The sequence below is a fragment of the Equus asinus genome, chromosome 5, assembly GCF_041296235.1.
Source record: "Equus asinus isolate D_3611 breed Donkey chromosome 5, EquAss-T2T_v2, whole genome shotgun sequence".
In the NCBI taxonomy this organism is placed as follows: Eukaryota; Metazoa; Chordata; class Mammalia; order Perissodactyla; family Equidae; genus Equus; species Equus asinus.
In genome coordinates, this window is record NC_091794.1 from 64,713,867 (window position 1) to 64,739,467 (window position 25,601).

The 25,601-nt window shown below is 38.9% G+C and overlaps 2 protein-coding genes across 5 annotated transcripts in view; one reads left to right on the forward strand and one right to left on the reverse strand.

Moving 5' to 3' along the window:
- The window catches only part of IFT80 (intraflagellar transport 80), a 141,572-nt gene extending 128,501 nt beyond the window's left edge, over positions 1 to 13,071 (reverse strand). For 2 of the 4 annotated variants that reach the window (XM_070509759.1, XM_070509758.1), the window contains exon 1: positions 12,856 to 13,011. The gene's annotated coding sequence lies outside the window, so the exon portion shown is untranslated. Of the gene's footprint in view, positions 1 to 12,855 lie in introns of all 4 variants that reach the window. The other 2 variants (XM_070509760.1, XM_014862760.3) reach the window with 2 other exon arrangements.
- Positions 13,072 to 13,333: 262 nt separating this feature from the next.
- SMC4 (structural maintenance of chromosomes 4) overlaps positions 13,334 to 25,601 on the forward strand; it is a 34,792-nt gene continuing 22,524 nt past the window's right edge. Inside the window, exons 1-8 of the mRNA XM_044770939.2 lie at positions 13,334 to 13,550; positions 14,005 to 14,118; positions 15,061 to 15,239; positions 15,733 to 15,924; positions 17,448 to 17,624; positions 24,373 to 24,537; positions 24,801 to 24,928; positions 25,408 to 25,548. Coding sequence (XP_044626874.2) covers positions 14,010 to 14,118; positions 15,061 to 15,239; positions 15,733 to 15,924; positions 17,448 to 17,624; positions 24,373 to 24,537; positions 24,801 to 24,928; positions 25,408 to 25,548 — 1,091 coding nt within the window. The 5' untranslated portion in view covers positions 13,334 to 13,550; positions 14,005 to 14,009. The remainder of the gene's footprint in view (positions 13,551 to 14,004; positions 14,119 to 15,060; positions 15,240 to 15,732; positions 15,925 to 17,447; positions 17,625 to 24,372; positions 24,538 to 24,800; positions 24,929 to 25,407; positions 25,549 to 25,601) is intronic.

The window sequence follows — 25,601 nt, forward strand, 5'->3', positions numbered from 1 at the left end:
TTTAATCCTGCTAGCATCAAATACATGGGAAAAGGAAGAAAACTAGTCAGTGTGCCAACCCCACCAAGGGGCGATTGGAGGCTTAGGTTGGACTCCAGAGGTCCTCTAACACCTGCCTGAAACAGCCCTACAAGTGCAGAAGACCACGAAATCTAGTCAGGTAAATAACTTCCAAAGGCTGGAATGAGACCAAATGAAAAGATTCTGTAAACTGGGCACCCCTCGATGACAGATCAGTGTTGGTCCTGTTGAATGGATATACATTAGAATAAATTTCCAAGGTCTGATCGCGGGCTAAAATACATTTTTAAGGGCCTTAATTCTGGAACCCACATGGGAGCATTACAACATCATCAAGCTAGTGTTCCAATCTGAGGTTTAGAGTCTATTGAAGGTGGATACACTGCCCAACTGTTATGGTTGCCACAGTGGCAATGTGAAAAATGAGTTACTTAAGGAAGAGGTAACAAATACAAAAGTTACATAAAAATCAATTTAATTGCCAAATAAAAATATGGGAAAAGAAAAGTAACACTCCCCCAAATAACCACGCCATCAAATCCACAAATCAAGAAAATGCTAAATTATCTGAGCCCAATTTACAGTTATAGGATTCTTTCCAAGTAATCTCACTAACCTAAAAAGAAAAAATAAATGAAATGAAAGTGTAGTTAACAGGAAAAAATACCCTTCAACAAGTAGATAATTACTGCTAACTACATCAAAGGAGGTGCTGGGTGTAGATAAGAATTCCGTAGACCTCCCTTAGATAATTTCTCATTCCCCCAAATGCAGGAAGACTTTGAGATCAACAAGGTGCTAAACATAGCTGTAGTTCAAAGTACCTTTTTCACTTATTCTACTCATAAATTTGTTAGACTGCGGTGGTAAAAATTGTTTAGACCAAAGAAAAAAATCTGAAGTTTTATGGTCGGTCAGTATGCAACCCAGGTTAGAAAACTTCTCTCTCTTCCAGCTCACTCAGGGAGATTCCTGTCCAACTTCAAAAGCATGAAACTATGTATAGCAGCCAGAGCACAAATAGTCTCTCCTAGGTACACTTCCAAGGCTCACTTTTTGGTCCTCAGGAGTTTCAGCACCTTTCTCCAAATTCCTTCCTCCTTTCTATCAGACCCCCTCCAATTAGAGGGGGGAAAAAAGAGTAAAAACCTTTACAAAATGCTGCTTTTTCACAATAATTCAAATCCACCCAGCTTATAAGGATTTTAAAAGAATAAAAGCAGATAAATTGTTGCTTCTAGAAATGACAACACAATAGACATGAAAATAGATATAAAATCTGAACATACAGTTACAATCAGAAACTTAAACTCTTTGGTAAAAGAATGATGTATCCTACATCAAAATACCCCAAACTGCTGAAATCCATAATAATTAGGAAAAATTCCTCACCAAAAGAAATCATAATCCCCTATCAACAGTAAAGGCAATATGGTTTTTATGAGAAAGGAATATGCAACCATTCAGAAACATGGTGCCAAGGAATCAGAGAAAGAGGAAGGATAGCATCCAAACATTGGGAAGACTCTCCCTTGCTCAGAAAGACCTTCCTCAAACATCCTATTTAGCTGAGATCCTCTGCACGAAGGATATGTGTATTCTGATGGAGACTGAACAGAGGAACAAGAAAACAGTATTAGAGCACAGCCAAATCGGGGACGTGCAGTGCTGCCTGATCGCTGCACTGAGGCGATTTTTATCTATCCCAAGTCACTGGTCACCAAGGATCTGACTAGTCAGTAGTATTGGGGGAGGGCAGAAGTGGATAACAGAAATTTCTAGAGTATAGACAACTTATCTATTTCACAACTTTATATAGGGAGCAGACAGGAGCAACTATGCCTTTGCTACTTAAAATCATTTATGAGTTGTCTTTGGTCCAGTGTGGGTCAATATTCATGGGGCTTAAGAAGAAAAAATGGGCCAGCAAAACATGACAGTCCAACTACCAAAATATGCTCCAAATCTGGCCACTTCTCAGCACCTCCGTCACAGTCCAAAGCCACCATCACCCCCTGCCTCAGTTACTGCAGTAGCCACAGCGCTGATCTCCTGCTCCCACACTCACCCCTTCGGGTCCTTGTAAACACAGCAGTCAGCAGTGCTCTTACGGCTGAGTCAGATCACGAAGGTCAGCACAGCTAAGACAGAGTGAGGGAAGTCAGTGGCAGGAAACTGGGCAAGAGGAGGGGGACACAGATCACAGAGGGGCTTGGAAAATCATAATAAAAGCATCAATTTTCTTCTGAATGAACAGAGGAGCCAATGGAGGGTTATGAGCAAAGGAGTGATATGACCTGACTTACATTTTAAAAGTGTCAGTGTGGATGGAAAAAACAGAGCAAGAATGAGAAAGACTGGAAGCAGGGGAGTCAGTTAGGATTTCAAGGATCCGGAAGAGAGATGAAAGTGGCTTGGATGAGGAAAGCAATAGTGGTACAAATGATATGAAGTAGTCATACTCTGAATACATTTTGAAAGAAGATTCCAGGGGATTTGTTGATCAATTGGGTTTAAGAGAAAGAAGGGTCAAAAGGTAGAATGGAGGGGGCGGCCTGGTGGCACAGCGGTTAAGTTGACACGTTCCACTTCTCGATGGCCTGGGGTTCACCGGTTCGGATCCCGGGTGCAGACATGGCAACGCTTGGCAAAAGCCATGCTGTGGTAGGCATCCCATGTATAAAGTAGAGGAAGATGGGCATGGATGTTAGCTTGGGGCCAGTCTTCCTCAGCAAAAAGAGGAGGATTGGCAGTAGTTAGCTCAGGGCTAATCTTCCTCAAAAAAAAAAAAAAAGGTACAATGGAGTTGCCTTTGACTGAGAGAGAAGCAGGTTGGAATGAATGATATAAAAACCATGTTTTGAACATGTTAGGTTGAAAATGCCTATTAGACACTTGAATGGAAAATTCAAGAAGAAATTGGATATACAAGTCTGGAGTAAAGGGAGAGGTTGAAGCTGGAGATATCAATGAGATATCAGTTTGAGGGTTGTCAGCACAAAGATCATATTCAAAGCCATGGGATAAGTTGAGACTACCCAGCAGAACATGAAAAGGTGGTAGCTTCAATGGCCTAGAGTTCCTACTGAAGTCTGACGAATTGTCAGCATTAAGATTCTAAAGGAAGTAGGGGCGCGCCCCATGGCCAAGTGGTTAAGTTTGCGTGCTCCACTTAGTGGCTCAGTGTCCACCAGTTCCGATTCTAGGCACGGACCTACACACCACTCATCAAGCCATGCTGTGGCAGCGTCTCACACAGAAGAACTAGAACGACTTACAACTAGGATATACAACTATGGACTGGGGCTTTGGGGAGGGAAAAAAAAAGAGGAAGATTACCAACAGACGTTAGCTCAGGGCCAATCCTCCACAAAAAAAAAAAAGATTCTAAAGGAAGTAAACTAGAGAAAAACAAGTGGAGATATATAGACATCAGGATATTTAAAAAGGGTTTTTGGGAGAGAGTGTAGATATTGGTAATGATGAGGGAAGTTAACAGTGTGAAAGGTGGGTGGCCCAGGTTAAGGAACTGAGAGGTCAAGGAATGGAATGGATGATTTGTGGATATTAAATCACTGAGAATTATGACAAAAATAGTGGTGGAGACAGTCTGCCAGATGCTAAAATATTCATTGAATGAGGAAAAACAGCAAAGAGATCTGCAGATGACTGCAAAATGGCAGGGGAGAGAACGGTTTAATCCAGCACAAGTTGTTTCATAGGGACTAGGGGATTTTAGAGGGAAAGGGGAAAGAGACTCAATTGTCCAGACACAATGATGAGAAACAAGGCCCTCAGACACATAGGAGTCTGGGAGGAAAACAGCCTCCACCTGAGAGGGCCGGGGGAAGCAGTTTCCTTAAGAAACAACTAGATTCAAGTTAGACTACAAAGGTAAAGGAGTCATTCAGAGTAAAGACTGAGGACACAGATTTGGCCAACGACACATTGTCAGTTCCAAAAGGTAGCCTGGTAGGATTTAGATGGGGAAGAGCTAAGAGTTTGGGATAGATAGTGGGAAATGGTAGAAACAGCTGGCTGTCCTCCAATATTCATTCATCCTTGCTTCTGTGGTAGAAGAATCTGAATTTTTGCTGCACACCTGGCCACCTAGAATAAAGACTATGTTTCCAAGCTGCCCTCAAAACTAGGTGTGGACACGTAGGGCATTAACAATTCTGAAACCCACATGGGGATATTAAAACATCATCACCCTAGTTGGCCCAATCTGGGTTATACATTCTGTTGGGGGTACATAACACAGCCCAACACCACAGTGGCGATATGAAAAGCAAATGAGTTTCTTAAGGAAGCCATTTTATTACGTTTTGTAAAAGTTATATAAATCACAGCATAATTGGCAAATTAAAACTTGGAAAATAAGAGTAAAACTCTCCATGCCATGCCATCAAGGCCATGTGTAACACAGCAACAAGACAGAAAGAAGCAAGATTCTATACCTTGTGGGGAGTCTTATCAGTCCTATACCACCTATTCAGACTTTTAAGTGATAGAGAATAAAGTTTCATATGGTTTAAGTTACTGTTATCAACAGCTAAACCTAATAATAAACTAATGCAAGGTATTAAGAGTCTTGAATGTGGAGACTGAGGTAAACGAGGATGTAAGGTATGACGGAATAGTCCCAACGGTCTCTTAAGGGAAGGTGGATAATCAGTTTAAACTGTAGCCTTCTTCCAGGAACAGGTCTCTTAGGTACTTTGTAGTGCTGATGTAGAGTTTTGTAAGGGAAAAAGGGGCAGTCTTGCTAGGAGGACATGGAACTCGGCGAGATTCCTCTTCAGTCCAGCTAAGGTGTCATGATTTACTTCAACAGGCAGGTTAGCGGAGGGAAAGGAATTGCAGTTATAGAGGGAATAAATATCCCCAAGTTTTTCTCCTAATTTCCCCAACCTTAAACTGTGGGCTCAGTCCTTGTACCTTTGCCATGGTGGTCTCACCCAGTTTCATGGCTTAATCTAAATTTAAATGTATTGACTACATAGTGACAACTCTCAATTTCATATCTCCAGGTCAGACCTCTCTATTGAATCTCAGACTTTTATATCTGATTATCTGACAACTTTTTAAATGTCTAACACACATCTCAAATTTAAGATCCAAATCAAATCCCTGATCTTTCCTCCAACTTTGCTCCTCCCACAGCCTTGCCCATCTCGGTAAATCTTCCAATTACAGAGGCCAAAAACCCTGGAATCATCACTGACTCCTCTCACATCCCAAATCCAATTTATAAAAAACAAAACCTGTATGCTGCATCTTCAAAATATCTGAGCGCCCCCACCCTGCCGACTGCTCTGACCCCAGTCCAAGGTGCCATAATCTGTTACCTGAATTACAATAGTATCCTAATAGGCATCCTACCCCCTCACAATCTGTGGTCACCACAGCAGCCAAAGTGACCACTTTAAAACAGATCATGGCCTTTCTCCACTCAAAACTCTCCAACGGCTTCTTATCTCTTTCAGTTATCAGAAAGTTCTCACAATAATGTTCAAAGCCTTTTTTGATCTGGACTCCTATTGTGATGATTAATTTTATGTGTCAACTTGGTTACATGATGGTACCCAATTATTTGGGCAAACACTAGTCTAAATGCTGCTGTAAATTTATCTTTTAGAGGTGATTAGCACCTCTTAAAGTCAGTTGACTTTAAGTACAGCAGATTACCCTGCATAATGTGGATGGGTCTCATCCAATCAGTTGAAGGTCTTAAGAGTAAAGATGAAGGTTTCCCAAAGAACGAGGAATTCTGCCTCCTGACTGCAACACAGAAATTTTGCCTGAATTTCCAGCCTTCAGTGTCAACGTGACGACATCATCTCTTCTTTCTCCGGAGAGCACTAATATATCTATTATTTCCCTGACTTCATCTTTTATTTCCTCTCTTTCTTTACGCAAACTCCTCCAGCCACACTAGCCTGTGTTTTTGTTTTAACATATTAAGCATGCTCCTGCCTCAGGGCCTTTGTACTCCCTGCCTGGGATCCCTGCCCCCAGATAGCTGCAAGGCTTACGCCTCTTCCTTCCTTTGTATCTTTACCCAAAAGTCACCTTCTCAGTAAAGCCTTCCCCGTATTCTATTTAAAGCCACCTGTCATACTGTGCATTTCACTTACTATTGCCCCTTCCTAAAACATAAGCTCAATAAGTGCAGGAATTTTTGTCTGTTTTGTTCACTCCTATATCCCCTGCTCTAGGACCACCCTACATACAGTAAGAGCTCAGTAAATATTTGTCCAGTGAATGAATGGAGAAAAAATGGAGTCAGTAGCCATGGCTCATAAGTGTAGAAGTTAAAGGTATAGGAGTGTACATATAAAGGTAGAGGTTAAAGGAAGAAATAGATCAGTAGCTATGAAGGCCTTTTAAACTAGGGTAGACCTCAATGCGTTTGGGGGCAAAGGTGATGGAACCAGCCGAGAGGGACAAATTAGCAATACTGTAGAAACAGATGATAACTAAGGCAGTATGGTCCCCTATGAAGTAACTCGATCAAGAGCACTGATAATGGGGGACTTCTATTTTAAACAATTATAGATTGACAGTTAACAGAACCAAAAATACAGGTGGTCAGTCAGCAGTCAAAAGCTTGAAACAACACCCAGCCTCACTTATAATTAAAGAAATGAAAATTAAAATAACTAGATACCAGGCCAGGCCCATGACCGAGTGGTTAAGTTCGCACGCTCCGCTGCAGGCGGCCCGGTGTTTCGTTGGTTCGAATCCTGGGCGCGGACATGGCCCCAACTCATCGAGCCACGCTGAGGCAGCATCCCACATGGCACAACTAGAAGGACCCACAACTAAGAATATACAACTACAACTATGTACCGGGGGGCTTTGGGGAGAAAAAGGAAAAAAATAAAATCTTTAAAATAACTAGATACCATTTTTCTGTTATCAGACTGGCCAAATGCAAAATTGTCAGAACCCATTGCTGGCATACGGAGAAACAGATACTCCCATACATTACTGAAAGGCAGATAAATTGATGCTAATCATCACTTATTCTTTGGCTTCCCTGTCCCAACAACTCTGACTGCCGTTTCTACATTTGGGGAATTTCCTACCTTATGAGTCCTTCTTCCTATCATAAAAAATAAATTATTTTTCTAGTCCTCCTTACAGCCAGGACACAAGCAAATAACCTAGACTCTGCCAATCTGACACATCTGTGCCATATTTTGGGTGGCTGACTCAGCGGAGTTATCATATAAGGAATCTACCCTGGGAAGAATTCTTAGTCACAGGAATTTATTATGTACATATAAACATACACCAAGATACATATGCAAACTATACAAGCCTCTTTATTACAGAACTCTGTATACCACTATCAAAAACTAGAAATTTAAACATTCATCATAGATTATACCGTCATGTTGTGGATATATGTGTTTACAATGTGGAACAGAGTTAGAACCAAGAAAACAGAAGAGTTAATGTTAAGAATGAGACTTAATATTATGCTAACTGAAATAAGCCAGTCACAGAAGGACAGACACTGTATGATTCCACTTAGATGAAGTAGCTAGAGTAGTAAATTCACAGAGACAGAAAGTAGAAAGGTGGTTGCCAGGGGCTGGGAGAAGGGGAGAATGGGGCGGTACTGTTTAATGGGGACAGTCTCAGTGCTGCAAGGTGAAGAGGGTTCTGTGGATGGATGCAGGTGATAGCAGCACAACAATAGGAATGTACTTAACGACACTGACTGGACACTTAAAAATGGTTAAGATGGTTTACAAAAAAAGAAGAGAAAAGAAGTAGATTTGAGAAATGAAACTAAAAGGTAAACACACTAACAAAATGAGGAAAATTTAGGCAGGAAACAAGGAGGTCATGACTTGTCAATGAGAACGTACCTATAGACAAGAAGTAGCAGAAAAGCCTCAGCAGTGAATAAGAATGCGAAGGATAGGTAAGAAATGAAAGAGCTATCATAAGCACATTTATATCAAGTTCTGTTTGGGTCATTTACATACTGGTTAACCCTTGGGTGTTGATATTAATAGTGCAAATTAATGCTTTGCTTATGACTACGCAAGGCCCTACTTTTAAAAGGGCAATTTTTATCAACAGTCTTCTAAACTGATATCTCTGATTGGACTCCTGTGTCTCTTTCGCAGCAGGGAAAGGAGAGAGAGAGAGACACAGATCTTTTACTCAGATTGGTCCCATCAGAGAACCACTTGCAGACTAGAGCTAAGATCTCTTGTACGGCAGGGAAGAGAAAGGCAAGCTCACCATTTCCAGGGACAGATTCAAAGACATAACAGGCAAAAGAAACAGGTTTGTGAACGGCAATACAGTTCAATTACTAAAGACCTCCAACTCCTACCCCACTCCAATTCCTGTATGCATTTGCTAAACTATATGTATACAGTGTGGTATTTACATTTCCGTGAAATTCTAGCTATGATTATAATTAGATTTTGCCAAGCATACTTCAATATTATTCTTATTGGCTATAATTATAATCCTTTTGCAGGGTAGCCTAATAAATTCTAGCCAATAAACCATGTGATTCACAAATTTCAAAATAAGTAGTCTTTAATTCGTCCTTTTAATTCATCGACTAGCATAAAAGAATCATACTCAACCAATAATACTAGAGTGCAATGGAACTATTTAAAAAATTAGACAAATCAATATGTATTGATATAGAAAGATGTCCATAATATGTTAAATGACAAAAGTAAGGTATGCTGCAATGTTATATAATTCAATCCCTGTGTGTAAAAGACGGGGATGGATACATATTTAAACTAGTGGATGCTAAAACATTTTTCTGGGATGATGTGCAGGACGCTTAATGGAGAGCTTTGTGAAGGCAGGGGCACTGGAATGAGAAGGGAAGCTTTTAATTCTCATTTTATGTGCTTCTGTACTATTTAAAGTTTTTACCATTTTCATAGTACTTATCTATACACTTACATATTTAATATAAGATTATCTGAGTAATAAGATTATGGCCCAATTTTGTTTTCTTCTTTATGTATTTCTACATTTAAAAATAAACCTAATAACGGTTATTTTTTTCATAAAATTACCATTCTCATTCTCTTTGCAGTCTCTACTGCACTTTACCCACTTCTTATTGAAACTCTCACCTAGGAATCTTCCAGATACTGTACTTTGTTTTCTTTCTTATCTAAAACAGGGCTAAGAATACCTACTTCACAGGTTGGTTATGAAAATTAAATGAGATAAAGTATGTAAAATGTCCAGTAGAGTGCCTAGAATATAGTAAGAACTTAATAAGTGCTACCTCTTTGTAGTGAAAATTGGTGTTTTTGTCACCCTTCATACATTTACTCTTGTCCTAGCTACAAAAAAACTTCTGGAAACACCCACTTCCTCACTCTCAGCCCATGTGGCTTGAATGGAGCCAGCACGAGACCCAGACTTAAGCCAATTAGACCATCCCATTCCCTTTGCTCAGAGACTGTTTCGTAGATGGCCCAGGACTTTTATTCAAATAAATTATGGGGAAGAAAACTCTCCTTACCCTCAGTCTTTAATTTTAGAAGATTTGAGGCTGGAGTTACCATTTCTTACCACAGCAAGCGGGGAGCCTGGAGGTGCCCGAGGCCACCATATGGGGCCTGAGAACAAGACCACGACAAAGGAATGAAAAGCAGAGCAAAGAGAGAAACCAAATCCTGATGTCTCTGTGTGAACATTGAATCCAGTTACACTCCCCTGACTTTTTGGTTACAGGAGCAGATATTGTTTTCTCAAGACAACTTGGATTCAGTTTTCTGTCACCTGTAATCTAGAGAGTCCTACCTGAAACATTACTATAATTATTTCTTCTTCCTAGATTCTAAGCAGGGATATTTTCTGGGTGAGCCTCTCTTTACTCACAACCTTAAAAACCTGATCTATTTTTAGTGTTCCAACTAGTCTTATAACACTGTCTCATCCTATCTTCTGTCCTGACCCTATTCTCTCTCATCCTGTTCTCTACTTCTACTGCCCATTGGGTACACCTTTCCTAATCCCAACCTACACGAATAAAAACAAACTCATTTTTCAAAACAATCTTTCCCCCAAAACCATTCCACTTCTTCATTTCCTACTTTTTCTGTAGTAAGACAGATGAGAGTTTCAACAACTAGGGGGCTTATATTATCAAGAGAAATATTCACTACTATCTGTCTGGGTCTATATCCAAATTATTAATCTTGAACAATATTCTCTAAGTATTTATAGATTACTTACATAAATTCATGTTTACTTGTTTATTTTGATTAGTTAATATCTAATTAATCCAAATATTTACAACTAATTACAAACTTGATTAATATTTTTAAACATTTACCCACAAATCTAATTTCAGACTTAATGAAATGCTATAACTACATTAGACAGACAAAACACACGTTATTGCTATAATAACAAAACTTAACCATGCACTTAAAGAATTGAAAACATGGATTTTAATTCTAATTCCAGTTTTTCTCTTTGAACTTATTTCTTCCTGTGGGGTTAAGTTTTACTTTTAAAATGTAAAATGTGAAAGTTCTCTTCTCAGACTGCCTGAAAGTATAGAGGATGGTTGTTAGTAGATGATTTTGAACCAGAAAGATGAGACTTGGTTACACTTTCCAAAATGACTGTAAGCTAGACCATTCCAATTAGATCAGACTCTTTTTATAATTAAATTGTTAATTTCATGAGAAGTATCGAAAGTATTAGCAGGGCTCAATGGAGTATTTCTTGTGACCCTAATCTCTTCTCAAATCACTTCTTCATTTACTGAGCATCCTCTTTTCACCCTAGATTTAAGTTTACTCTGTAGCTGTTTGTTACGAATGTCTTTTCTACGTTATACAACCTAGTTTGAACCTGTTTGAAAACATTTGTTCTGAGTGGAGCATGGTTAGGTTCAACTAAATCTAAAGCCATAGGTCACTTTATTGATTTATTGAAATCACATTTCTTTCTCATCAGTCATTAAGATCTACCATTATTTACAGCAATCATCAAAGACAGTAAATGAGGATTTATCTATGACTTATCTTTCTTTCTATCCCCTCATCACTAATTCAGGGATTTATAAACAAAAAACAGTATCTGACTAACTTTAAGTGTTTAGATAACCGTTAAAATCTACAAAAGCTATACATTTTTCCCCCGAAATGTATCTAGAATTTTTCCATTCTACTGCGTAGGCACTTCTCACCTTCCACGTGGACGACTGTACAGTAATAATCTAAATAAGTCATGCCTGATCTCAGTCTCTTTCCCCTTTAACACAACCCACATAACCATTGTTAATTTTTGTTTTTTACCAAGTCATTCCTTAGTTCAAATTTTTTCTAACAGATGTTTCCTCCATATCATATCTAACATCCTTGACCTGGCTTTCAAGCCCCTTCATATGTCAACCTCCTTCTAACTTCACATCCCATTATTCATCCTTAGCACATACCCTAATAAGGGCAATGTCATAAACACAGCAATATCAAATGTTTATAGCATGTGTGCTAGACGAACAATCATAAACAATCTTATGAGGTAGGTATTATATGCTGGTTTTATAGTAAATACTCAGAGAGATTGATAAATTAAGTTGTTCAAGCATGTAGCTAAAAAATGATGGGATTTCGGATTCTGTTACTGTTACATCTTTCTACTATATTGTGCTCTATCCCCCATAGACACCACTCAATATGGTCTAGACTTGGTTTTTTCATGGTTAGTATCTCTCCAACTCAGGTTTTGTAGAGTTTTACAAACTCTGCCAATCCAATAGATTCCAGAAGCTCTCAAAGAGAATCGCTACATTTTCCTGGTATGCCAAAGAATTTTTCTCGTTGAGCTTTACTGTCTGTAATTTGTCTTATGAAAACAATAACTCTTTTTTCAACTTCAAATATAAAGGTATATTATAATATCGGTTCAAGCCACACACTTCCCAACCTCACCAAAATCTCAGACCTGCTGGGAGTGTCCTTCACACTCCTTCTGAGAATCCCAGGACCGGACTTGCCTCTTGGGCAAGTCTTGCCTCAGGGCAAGAATCATAATGCTTACTTAGAATGACAACGTAATTCATTAGTAAAGCAGATACATTGGTGCTTTAGTGTGCCAGGCTCTAAGTACACAAAAGTTAAGGAAAAAAAGAGGCTCCTAGTTCTCAAGCACAGAAGAGCAGCTAAATAAATACTTAACCGAAGGTAGTCAAATCAAAGAGTTAACATTGTGGGGGATTAGGACCCCGGAGCAGAATCTGATCAAAGTTCTGGGAAAACTAACTCCCCATAAAAATACACAAACACACAGAATTTTATATATAATTTCGGGGGGTTATGAACTCCTCAGACGCCCAATCAACTACCACCAGATCCACAAACTCCGGGTTAAAAACCTACTAACAAAACAAAGCTCTCTGGGAACAGGAATACTTGCTTAATAATCCTGATTATGCCTTGTACAGTGTAACGTACACAAAAGCTACTTAAGAAACATTTGCTGATCGATAATTTTCTCATAAAGATAACCAGATGACGTCGGCAAATCGTTTCTTCCATTACGGAGTTTTTTAGTCAAATGATTTTAAAAACCCGAAACCCCCTTTCCACTAGTGACACTAACGACCTAACACCCGTAAGTCGAAATCATCATTTTGCTATTCACATGTGGACTACACGATCATTCACCAATGTAGGTCTTCTCTTCTCCTTGCTGTCCCACCACTCCCTCCATACTCAGGGCTTCCCCCTTAGCATCCCAAAAGCTCCGTCCAGAGACCCACTGCCCCCAAGGAGACGGAAAATAACAGACGCTCCGCGCCGCACATACCCTCTAAGGAGGAAAGTGGGATCCAGTGATGGCCACAACTTCCAAACCCTTTCCTCACCCCGTTGCAGTTGAAGAGATTGACCCTAAGGCCCGGGAAAGTGGCGGCGACTGCTCTCGCAGAGCTGGGACCAGTTGCCAAGAAGCCTCCCGACCTCCGTCACCATAGCGACTCCCAAGAGCTGCGCTCACTCCGTCTTCCCGCGATACTTCCCCGCCGCGCGTCACCCGAGCGGGCCCGAGACTCCGCCCGCAGCGAGCCCGCCCTCTCCTTAAGGGCCGTTATTGGACGACTGAGCCCCGCCTCCAGCTGTGGGCGGAACCCCTTTTTCTCCCTCTTTTTCAGAACTCGCCAGGTTGTCTTTGTTTAATTTTTTAAATACGAGCGGTGTTGCCGTAAGCCATCAGGAAAACATTGTTTCGCTCTGCTTCTTCCCTTAGTAGGAACGTGTCCTGCCGCCTGGGTCCTGTCGCCTGCTCGCGCCTGCGCGTGAGCGACGAGAAGATGGCGGCGATAATCGCCGCATTTTTTTCAAATTAGTGGTTCCCAGAAGGCACTGCGCGCATTTGTAACGAATTTCCGTTCGAGTTTGTATTTTAGGCGCCATTTTCGAGTGAAGGACCCGGAGCCGAAGCACCGGCAGGCGAGCGGGGTAGTGCAGCCGGCCCCGGCCCTGGTCTGGGTGGACCCTCCACAGGTAAAGCCCTGCCTTCCCGGGCCGGGCTCTCCCGCTGCGCCCGCCCGCGCCCGCCCGCGGCCCTGGGGAGCCGAGGCTGCGGCCGGCGCGCTCCGCCGTCCCCCTCCCCCGCGCCCGCGCCCGGCTCGGCGTCGTGGGGCCGGGGCGCTCGGCCCGCGGGCTCCGGGGCCAGGGCGTTGCCCGGTCCCCGTCGCGGGTCCGAACACTTCCTGCTGCCCCTTGTAGCTGGTTCACCCGCGGGCTTCTCCCGGCCCGAGGGCCGGACCCGCCGCGCGTGGAGGGGAGCGGACGAGCGGGTCTCCCGCGCCGAGAAGGGCGCCGGGACGTCCGCAGACACCTCTGCCGTGGGCTGAGGGGGCGTTACGGAGCGGGAGGGCCGGAGCGGTCCCGACCCGTGCCGGCGCGGGGCTCGCGGGCCGCCCCGCTGACTCTCCCGGCCTTCCCTCGGCCCCAGCCGCCATGCCCCGTAGAGGCAGCCAGCCGTCCACCGCCCGGCGCAGAGAGGAAGGGCCGCCGCAGGCCCCGGACAGCCCCGGCCGCGCCGCCAGCCCGGCCCCGGAGGCCGCAGGTGAGTGACCGGGGGACGGGGGCTGGGACTGGGGGACGGGGACAGGGCGCGGCGGCGACCGGGGGATGGGGACTGGGACCGGGGTCGGGGATAGGACGCGGCCGGGACCGGGGGACGGGGACAGGGCGCGGCGGCGACCGGGGGACGGGGGCTGGGACCGGGGGACGGGGACAGGACGCGGCCGGGACCGGGGGACGGGGACAGGGCGCGGCGGCGACCGGGGGACGGGGGCTGGGACCGCGGAACGGGGACAGGGCGCGGCCGGGACCGGGGAACGGGGCCGGCGTCGGAAGGGCGCGCGTCGGCCCGGGGAGCAGCCCGGGGAGGCGACTCGGCCGTTTTCAGAGAGGGCCGGCGTCGCGGCGGCGGTGCTGGAGGGGACGGGCGCGAGTGAGCGGCTTCGCGGGTGAGTGTGTGGCCTTGTCCGTCGCGGGAGGCGGCGCGGCGCGACCTGACCTCACCTCCGTGCTCTGAACTGCGTTTACAAAGATAATTTACTCGAAACTACGTAGCTTTTGTGAGTCCAGGAGTTGGATGGCTTTATGAAACTCCTGTGACCGCGTCGCTGGCGCTCGTGAGTGTCCCAAGTTCGGGCTCCCGGTGCTCAAAGACACGGAGAGAGTTGGATTCAACCTCCTGTTTAGGCGGGAGCGGGGCGTCAGGTGGTGGTTTTCCCGGAGACGCTTTATGAGGCAGTGTTTTGATTCCTGAGAGGTACATATCTATAGAATTTTGTGAGTGGTGGCATTTCTTTGAAGAATTTCTGTTTTTGTAAAACCAAGCGGAAAGATTCTTATCCTCAGTGAGTTTAGGATGATACTAAATGTAAGTGGGAACTAGAGATTCCTAAGTTCCTAAATAACGTCTCTCCAGAGGTTAGCAGGCAGTAGTCCTCCGAACTGATTGCACTAATGGCAGGCTTTTTCCCTTTGCCTGACTTAGAGACTCCAAGTGAGGAGGCTGATAATAGAAGTTTAGAAGAGATTCTGAATAGCATCCCTCCTCCCCCGCCTCCAGCAATGACCAATGAAGCTGGAGCTCCTCGGCTTATGATAACTCATATTGTAAACCAGAACTTCAAGTCCTATGCTGGGGAAAAAATTCTGGGCCCTTTTCATAAGGTATTTGACCATTTGAAATGACTACTATAAGGTAATGCGTCTTTATCATAAGATGTTCCAGTTTTGTGACTATTGTATTTATCCTAATCTACACACACACACACACACACACACACACACACACACACGGCATGTTATCTATGCTTTCGACAACTGAATTTAGCTTTTATCTGGTTATCTTTGGTACCTCTTTATGCTGTGAAGTGTTCTTTGCTGAACAAAATTGGTGAGCTTTTTGTTTGAAGGGCGTATTTTCTCTGTTAGAATGAATTTTGTAGAAAGTCTGGGTTAGAATATAGTCTTGTTTAAGGTGTTGAAGCTTGTGATAGAGGAGAACATGATGTAAGAAAGCTTAAGTTGTGTTCCTCTAGCAATGAAAACTTAAATATTGCAGTTTTGCTGCAAGTTAAAAAAATCGAGCAGATTAAAATAAAATCAGTAGTATTAGTATGACTTTTTTAACTTTAATTTTTTTTCTGTTGTTTTTATGCAGCGCTTTTCCTGTATTATTGGACCAAATGGCAGTGGGAAATCCAATGTTATTGATTCTATGCTTTTTGTGTTTGGCTATCGGGCACAAAAAATAAGATCTAAAAAACTCTCAGTGCTAATACACAATTCTGATGAACACAAGGATATTCAGAGTTGTACTGTAGAAGTTCATTTTCAAAAGATAATTGATAAGGTAAGGGACTTGGACTAGTTATTTGTAATTTCAAGTAAGGAACACAAAGGATTTCAATACATTGAACGTTTCATTATTTTTGGCTTAAATTGGCTTTCAAATATTAGTATATGGTTAAAGCAGAACAGATACTGATTTCATTACCTCCGTGACCATATTTTCTTTCTGAGGCGTGGTGGTGACCACTGTTAAACTTAAAATATTAAAATTTTTAGCCAGGGAAATGAATTATAAGTAGCTCATAGTAGTGCTTACCTTTTTGGAATAAAACATTGAGTAGTTTTGGTATCCTAAGTACTAAGTAGGCATCCATTACTGTAAATTTTGGGTTTGTTTTAAAGTTAGATTTTTATTGCTTTCAAATAAATTACCTAAACTTAAAAACGTAACAGTTGACTAATTTTACTACATTATTTCAGTTCACATTAAACTTAACGTTGTTAGTAGTTGTGTGTATCTGGTATGAAAGAGCTTTGCTTCAGTTTGAGCTACATTTTTTAAAAAAGGGGAAGGGTCAGGCTAACGCTTGTTTTCTACAAGAGACGATTATAGGTAAAATGTCTGTTTAGATTATTTACACCATTCTGTTGGTATTGGGTTTTTTCCTCTTCTGTTTAATAATTAACTTGGAAATTCATGGTTCAGAAATGACTGGCTGGAACCTAAAAATATAGAAAACTAACTACATAATGAAACAGGGGTGTGACTTGGCTTCTAGATTTTGTTTTTAAAGTTTTTTTTTTAATATAAAAGACTTTAATTAAATACACAGTGGCATCTATTTTAATTGTTTCTTAGTGTTTTGTTGTCCATTTTGGGTTGGAAAATAGATTGTTAGTAAATCAGATTTGATTCCATTACCTATTAATTTTATTCCTGTAAATTTTAAAAGTCATGATTTCAAAATGACATAGCTTTTAAGGGAAGGCGAGTTTTAATATTAAAGTAGATTTGCACTTCATTTTTTAAAAACCTGTTTGATTTGAAAAATGGGGGAATGTATTTGTCAATTAATTTGCCATTTTTTTTACCTTCAATTAATGGCATACTCTTTATGGGAGGGAAGGGGGGCATATCAGCCCATTATTACCTTCCTTCTTCCTTGAATCATCTCTTGAAGCTTTTATAAATGGACTGGTAATTTATTGTGTCAACATGGTTTAATTTGGGTGAGTTTGTTTTGGATATGGTCGAATTCTTGTCCCCCTTCATCAACTCTTTCCCAGTCTAATATATTTTTAGGCTTATTTGGAGGTGGAGTGTTTTGTTCTGTTTTAGGGGTTTTTTTATTTGTTTGGTTTGGCTTTTTAGTTTTGTCATCTATGAGGAAAGGGATCAAACAACTTAGAAAATTATCTATTCTTTGTTAAGAAGGTACTTCTGAGGTTTGCCAGTTTATATGCATGTTCAATTGAAGTTTTTAGACTATAGAATTAGCTTCAATATGAAGTGAGTGAAATTTGGAGCAGACCTACGACTTAATACCAACAGTTGTTTTCTGGTTTTGTTTTTCCTCAAAACAGGAAGGGGATGATTATGAAGTCATTCCTGACAGTAACTTCTATGTATCCAGAACGGCCTACAGAGATAATACTTCAGTCTATCACATAAGTGGGAAGAAAAAGACATTTAAGGATGTTGGAAATCTTCTTCGAAGCCATGGAATTGACTTGGACCACAATAGATTTTTAATCTTACAGGTAAGTTTATTAAAGACTTCAGAGGATCTCTTATTGTTGCTTTTTTTCAATAAAGTTTAGGGAGGTTTCCCCTGTTGGAGGAATTTTGTATTTTTGAGGCCTTAAAGTACTGTAGCAGCACATCATGGTTTACATACTACAGTCAAGATGCGAATCATTATTTGCTGCTCTAGAAATTTAAGGAAATTCATTCAAAACTATAATTTCGTCATGAGATGATCATTTTATGTTTGGATGGACTGACATACTTGTTCCGCTCTAGCAGCACGTAAATATTGGCGTAGTGAAATAAATATTAAACACCAATATTATTGTGCTGCTTTAGCGTGGCAGGGATACAGCAACTATTTATGATGTTTGTATTTCCCTTTAAGATAACATTTTAAATGAAATTCATTATCTTTTATTAGTCTTTTTCCTTTACTTCTGTTATTATCTCTGCTAATATTATGTAGCAAAAAAATTCTGTATTTTGACGTTGGACAAATTTACCTGAGCACCTAACTAATTTAATCTTGTTTTAATGCTTAGAGTGGTTAACTAAAAGCTTACTCAAGCTGGTTTTCGTTTTGGTTAGAATGGCCTACTTCGACTACTACTGGAAGATGAGAAAGTAACTCTATTTCATTCTTAAGTATGAATGAATACTTCACAATTCTTAGTATTTTTAAAGGGGTATAAAATTAAGTACCTGGTATTAAGTTGATTTTTATTAGAAACCATACATTCTGTATTTGAATGAAGTTGTATTCTACCAGTGTTGCTTGGTAAGAAAAATCCTTATCTTCTCTGTATCTTATTTTCAAAAAGGTTTTTAGTCCAAACCATGGCTTTGTCAGACATATTAAAATTCCTTTTTGATTTGAGGCTTTCTTCTTTTCCCATGTCCTATCCAAAATCACCAAGAACATAATAATAAAAGCAAAACTATATTGTGATGTAGAAATGGCTGCTAATATTTTTTACTGTCTTGTGCTGCTGATTTTAAACTAAGTTGGGGATTTTGATTGGATAACAAAAGTTTCCTTAGGGTGACTGAGTGTTCCCAGGAACAAACTTATAAAATGTTAGTCCCTATTTCCATTATAGTCTTTATTTTTTCAACTGTTCTTTATAAAGAAAGTATTACTTTTAGACATAGACATAGTATATGTACAAAGTAAATCAATATCATTCTAGAATAACTTATATTAATATCCTTTGTTATCAAGCACAGTATTTGTGATGCTTATATAAGCCAAACTCATTTGAAAATGAATGTTGGGAAGTTAGCTACAGATATATTTCTAAACAAGATTTATATTTACATAAATGTCGAATTAAAGCTTTGTGTGTTTTGGAGTTTTTTTGTTTTTTTTTTTTAAGATTTTATTTTTTCCTTTTTCTCCCTAAAGCCCCCCGGTACATAGTTGTGTATTCTTCGTTGTGGGTTCTTCTAGTTGTGGCATGTGGGACGCTGCCACAGCGTGGTCTGATGAGCAGTGCCATGTCCGCGCCCAGGATTCGAACTAACGAAACACTGGGCCGCCTGCAGCGGAGCACGCAAACTTAACCACTCGGCCACAGGGCCAGCCCCTGGAGTTTTTTTTTTTAATTTAACTTTTATGACTTTCATATTCTGGGGTTTGATTAATTATGGATAACAAGTTATGTCCTTCTATAATACTAAATTTTTATAATTCAGTAATAAAGGAAGCTAAATAAATAACAACTTTCCAAAGAAGTAAATAAGAATAATTTTTAAATTGTCGACTTTATATTAAACATGTGCTTCTGAAGTACCTAGGATCCTTAAGCCATTTGTCCTCATAATAATCTCAACCTTTTTATGTCATCTTAACGCTTAAATTGTTTGAAACATTTTTAATACCAAGGTAAACTTTCAAGTTAACAGATTCAATTCCATTTGCTTAAATTTACTGATAATTTACAGATAAGAACCTTAGGACCTTACCTGTTAGGAAGAAGAAACAGAAATAGGACTAGGTAGAACTAATGACACCCTGTTTAAAAGTTTGAGGGAAAGTGGCAGTGGTTTGTATGGATTTTTATTTAGTTCCTTATCAAAATCTTAGACTCCTGCACCAGCGTTTTAAAACATTTGAAGGTGAGTAAGAATACAGTTTTTATTACCTTCTCACCCATCAAATAACTCTTATTTTAAAAACTAACTGGTTTGGAAAGCTGGGAACATGGAAACATCATAATGTAACCATCTAAGACATAAGTGATTACTTGGAATAAAATGTATAGACTGGCCAGTGGTAGTGATTAACAGCTTAAGTAATCTAATTAAAGTAAAATTTATTTTTAAGATTAAAACAGTAAATTTTTGAAGTCCGTAGAGTAAGTTTTTTAGTGTTTATATCGGTTTAGCAGTTTCTTCAGGTAGGCATTTCTAGTATTTTATTTCATTTAAAATTTTATTGGTTAACCGTTCAAATGTACCTAATGAGGCACTATGCTAGGGTGCTGTAAATGATACAAAGATAGCTAAACCCTGTTTCTTGTCCTTAGAGGCAATTATGCATGTCTTCAAAAAGTGTTAGATTAAATTGTTCACTGTACTTTCCATCTTTCTACATTTCCCCGTTTATATATACCTTATTTGGGAGCCTTTGTCCTATTGCAATGACTACTGGTGCACATAGGTAGAGTTTTGATAGCTCTGTATAGCATTTCATGGTAACTGTGACTTGTAAATTAATTGGTTTTGGTGCATGTGCTCCATTCAAGGTTGGAAGAATGATAACCTTAATTTTCTTTATAATTCAAAGTTGCATTACTGTTGCTACTCACAAGTGTTTTTATAAACTCCTAAAAAGCTACAACTATTAATGCAATTTTAGTTTTGTCAAAGTTTTCAACTTCATATGCTTTCTGTCTTCATATTACAAAATCTAAGTGAAAATTTAAAACAAGAACTAAGATTTTTTCTTAGTGTTGAGTTATGTGGAGATTGGATTAGCCTTAGTCTGAGTTGTTTACCTATTCATCTCTTCCTTTTTCTTTTCAGTATACTTCTCCTAAGCCTGGCATGGCATCCAAAGTATTTGGGTTCTAGTCTTTTAGCGTGTAGAAATAAGTCTGTGCTATATCAAAAGAAATTTTTAGCTTTATCAGTAATACCTCAGTTATGCAAAAGTGTCTTGTTCAACAGCCTCAACTATGAAAGAAAACAGGAAGCTGCCCCTAAGTAGCCAGAATAAATACCACACAGTCCAGTCGCTAAAGCATTATCCTTTCTGTTTATGTACTTACTTTAGATACTAACCTTTATTGGTCATTTGGTTTCTTGGCCTCTGGTAGCTCACAAAGAGCAAATTAGAATATCCTAGAAGATAAACAACAATAATTTCCAGGGCAGTGAAAGATGGAAAAATAGAAAAATTATCAAGGTAAAATAAAAATTCAAAGCCCAGTAATTCTAAGCCATTTAATTTTGGTGCAAACACCCATATTTATCTTAAAAATCTTTTGGGCCTTATTTGGGAAAAAAGTTTTATTATAGCTATGTACTTGAGTTTCCTACAGTTCATGCTTGCTAAAATTTGGATTCCATTTGAAAGAGAGTAGAGAACATCATACCTATTCATTTCTCTTAGATTTTCAAGCTGTATTCCTATAAATTAGATTATCAAAGAATGGTATAACTGAATCACAATATCCTGGTTTGCCGCCCACTTCAGTAAGTTAAGATTTAAGCCCTTGGTGTTATAAATATTCTCTTGAGGTATGTTTTTTTATGTTACTCTTAACAACCATAGTTGATATTTTCCACAGTTGCTTAATGTCTCTGATATAGTATGACCAAATTTAAAATATAGGAAGTCTGTAGTAAATAACTGAAAAAAATACTGTAGTTGTTTCGTATACTTAAACTAGAGATAACAGTGTGGAGGCCTATAAAACTTTGCAAGTTTCAGATGCTAGCATTATAGCAACTTGAAACTTTTTTTGTGTGTCATCATACTACCACCGTATGGGATTTGGAGCCTTGATATGGAAGGGTGACTTTAAATTCAGATTGATGCTTTAAAATTGCTTCTGAAATTTATTGAGCTTATTGCCCTAAATTAAAAACTGTAAGAAATTTCACATGGGATGCGTAAGTTTTCTGAAAAATAAGTGGTCCTCTAGGCACAGACTGTCGATCCACGGATTATGTATGAAATGGCACAAAATGAAAAAAGAAGGAAGAAAGCAAATAGTAGGCTGGCAAGGGACATCAAGGAACAGTCACAGGAAAGGTCCCAGGTTGTCATTGGAGTACCCCAGCAATCCTGATAGTCAAGGAGATGCCTAAGTGTTCTCATAGCCAGTTGAGTCAGTAGTGCTAGTCTGATAATAACTGGTTTAAAACAAACAAAAGGAAGGCCATATAAGATAACAGTCTAAATCCGAGTGTTATATGAGATTTGAGGTGGAGCTTATTTGATTCATAACTGTCCTTGTCTTTAACATTCTTATTTTCAACTAGGCAACCTTGTTAGAGTGAAAAGAAATCATAGCTGTGTATCCTTCATTTGAATTGAGGAGGAAGGAACAAGTAACCAAAAACAGGCAACCATTATGCTTTACCCAAAGCTAGGCAGTCTCCTAATAGCGGTATTCCACCTCTTCAGTAAGTAATTTGGACAGGAAAAGTGTCGTGCCTTTATGAATATTTTTATCAGTGTAAACTGTTACAGTGAATCCCACCTTTTGGTTATCCAAAAATAGTACCTTATGACCATTTGATTCAGATATGTAAGTTCTCTTGGCATAGTTTTTGTTTATCTTAAAATAGGTTTTCAGATATTCAAATTGAACTAGGTAGTGTATTAGAACATCAAGTGTCAGGGCACTGTATTTTATGTTATTTGGATTGTAAACACTAACCCACAAGATGTAAACAACCTTTAGATTAGTGGTTCTCACTTGGGGGTAATTTTGCAACCCCACTCCCAGGACATTTAGCATTGTTTGGAGACAGTTTGAGTTGTTATAGCTGGGGGAAGGGGACATCTAGTGGGTAGAGATTAGAGATGCTATTAAAATCTTATGCCCAGCAGAGCTCCCTAATATCCAGCCCAAAATGTCAGTAGTGTCCTTGGTGGATAAACCCTGCCTAGATAGAAACTTTGAATAAGACTCTTGGCTTCTTCACTGACTAGAGTTTGTCCTGTTGTAATCCAAAGCTTTGGGCGTCGTTTCAGGCTTAGATCCTGTCTAAAACTTAAACCGTTGCTACACACATTTAGAAAGAACTGATAATTGAAAGCAAAACAAAATACTTTATATAAGTAAATATCTACATATTTTAAACACTAATTTAGTCAGAATACTAATTTATCCATACTAAAGGTTGCAGAGAAAATGACAGGCTATTTAGATACCATTTCAGTTTGTTTTTGATAATCATGTGCTTTTGTGTTGTCAGAGTACAGAAAAGTGATGATAATGTATAAAACTATTAAAAATTATGCCTTTCGATATGTGGATTAAAAATGAGCTGTTGTATCCTATCTTGTTTTATCTTTAAATTTTTTCCTTTTTATAATTATGTTGAGCCTTTTTGGTAGGTATGACATTTTGTCATTAGCAAATTTTACTCCAAATTTATAAGGTTTGTTCATAAAGAAATATTTTAAATATTTAAATTGAGAAAGAGTAATATGCTCTTTATAATGCGCAATTTTTTCTTTTTTTTAATCTTTGCTATTTTGCTGAAATGAAAGGGTGTGTTTTTCCTACTTGCCTGTTCCTTTTCTTCTGTTGTGACGGTGTGGTGTGCAAACCAGCTGCTTCCGTGAAGTAAAGTAGCAGCGTTTTGCCTGAGCATGTTCACACAAAGCTTGCTGCATCAAACTAAATGGCTGCCTGGCAGTCAGCCTGGAAGGTTACTGATTGTGGATTTTTTCTTCTTTTCTCTTTGTGAATGAATTGCGTAAATACATATAATGTTAATCTAAGATTTTAATTGGCAGTTCAAAGTTGTAATATGGATGATTGCAAACAAAAGTTTTCCAGTGTCATGTACCAGGACCTTTAGTTTTCAGTCAGTTGGATTTCTTCCACTATTACCATGAGAAATAGGCAATTTCCTTTTCCATTTAATGATCTTGTTTTTAGAAAGTTGGAACATTGTTTGAGACATCCTTATGAAATGCAGCACTTGTCGAGGAATTCATGACACCAGGTTTAAAGATAAAGTTTAGTAATACTAACCACCTTGGAACAGGACTCCTATTCAGTTTAACCATGAAGAGTCTTTTTGAAAATTCTTTGTTTTAGAACAGGAGCTCTAATTATATTATAAACAGTTGATAATGTTGCCACAATAATTGAATTGTAGATTACATGAATACCTTACTGAATTTTGCTTAATAGGATAGTTAATAAAAAGTTAATAGTTTTATTTGCATTGAATATTCATTTATTGAATTTGTTACGTTGAACATTCTAGGTGAGGAATCTTCCTTTGGCTCTGTATGTATATGTGGGTGTATATTATAATTTTATAAGAGTTTATGTAAGGAAGCATAAATATACATTTCTTACTCCCTTAAGTAAAATTAAAACTCTAAGAAGAATATCAGTGGAGAGAACATTTTTATTTGTATCTTATTTAAACTCTTTAAACTTCTGATTTACATTATTTAGTTATTCATTACTGTTGAGTTTGTTAATTGACTGTTCCTGATTCTCACTTAAGATTGATGTAGCTAAACATACACAATGAGTGTGAAATATGATTTTTTTAAAGGGTGAAGTTGAACAAATCGCTATGATGAAACCAAAAGGCCAGACGGAACACGATGAGGGTATGCTTGAATATTTAGAAGATATAATTGGTTGTGGACGGCTAAATGAACCTATTAAAGTCTTATGTCGGAGAGTTGAAATATTAAATGAACACAGAGGAGAGAAGGTGAATCTTCTGTAGACTTTTGTTGTAAATCAGAATATTTTAATGATTAACAAATTTTACTTAGTCAAATATTTGTTATAATAGATCATAATTATTACTGACAAATGTTCACTGTTTTAGATTTAATTTTATATTTTTCTTATTGACATTTAAGGTGAGGATTGTTTTATTAGTATAGTTTATATGTTTTTGTCTGGCATATTTTAAATTCGGATTGTACATAAGATGTGTATTTGAACAATCGACACGCTTAATTTTTGTAGTTAAACAGAGTTAAGATGGTGGAAAAGGAAAAGGACGCCTTAGAAGGAGAGAAAAACATAGCCATTGAATTTCTTACCTTGGAAAATGATATATTTAGAAAAAAGAATCATGTTTGTCAATATTACATGTAAGTACCTTAGTTTATCAATTTTTGTATTCGTTTCTGACATTATCAAAGCCATTCTCTTTTCCTATATTAGAGAAATGTAAAGACTGAGGTGAAAAAAATTCTAAAATTTGTTTTAAGTGTTGAATTCATTGAATTAGGGTTTTTTGCCATAGTATTGAAGTTGACTTTCAAGTATCCTACTTTAAGTTGGGAGGTGGGTTCACAAGTATTTGTTACTGTACTTAATAGTTTACATATACGTTCTTTTTAACGTATGTAATAGCAAATCTAATTTTGTTAATATGGAACCTATTTTGTTCCTAATTCTAGCCTTGACCGTGGGTTAGGGTTTTTGCCTTCTCAATAACCCTAGGTAATTAATTGTAAACTGACTACAGTTAAGAATGCTTTAGAAACAGCTGATTTTACTAAAATAGTTGTATAATTTTAGAAGTAGAATTTTAGGATCTCCAATCCCTTTTCTTTCCTCCCTCTAGTTATGATCTGCAGAAACGAATTGCTGAAATGGAAACTCAAAAGGAAAAGATTCATGAAGATACCAAAGAAATTAATGAGAAAAGCAATATACTGTCAAATGAAATGAAAGCTAAGAATAAAGCTGTAAAAGACATAGAGAAGTAATACTCTTTTGAAAAGTACTAAAAGTATTTAGATTCAGTTAATTTTATTA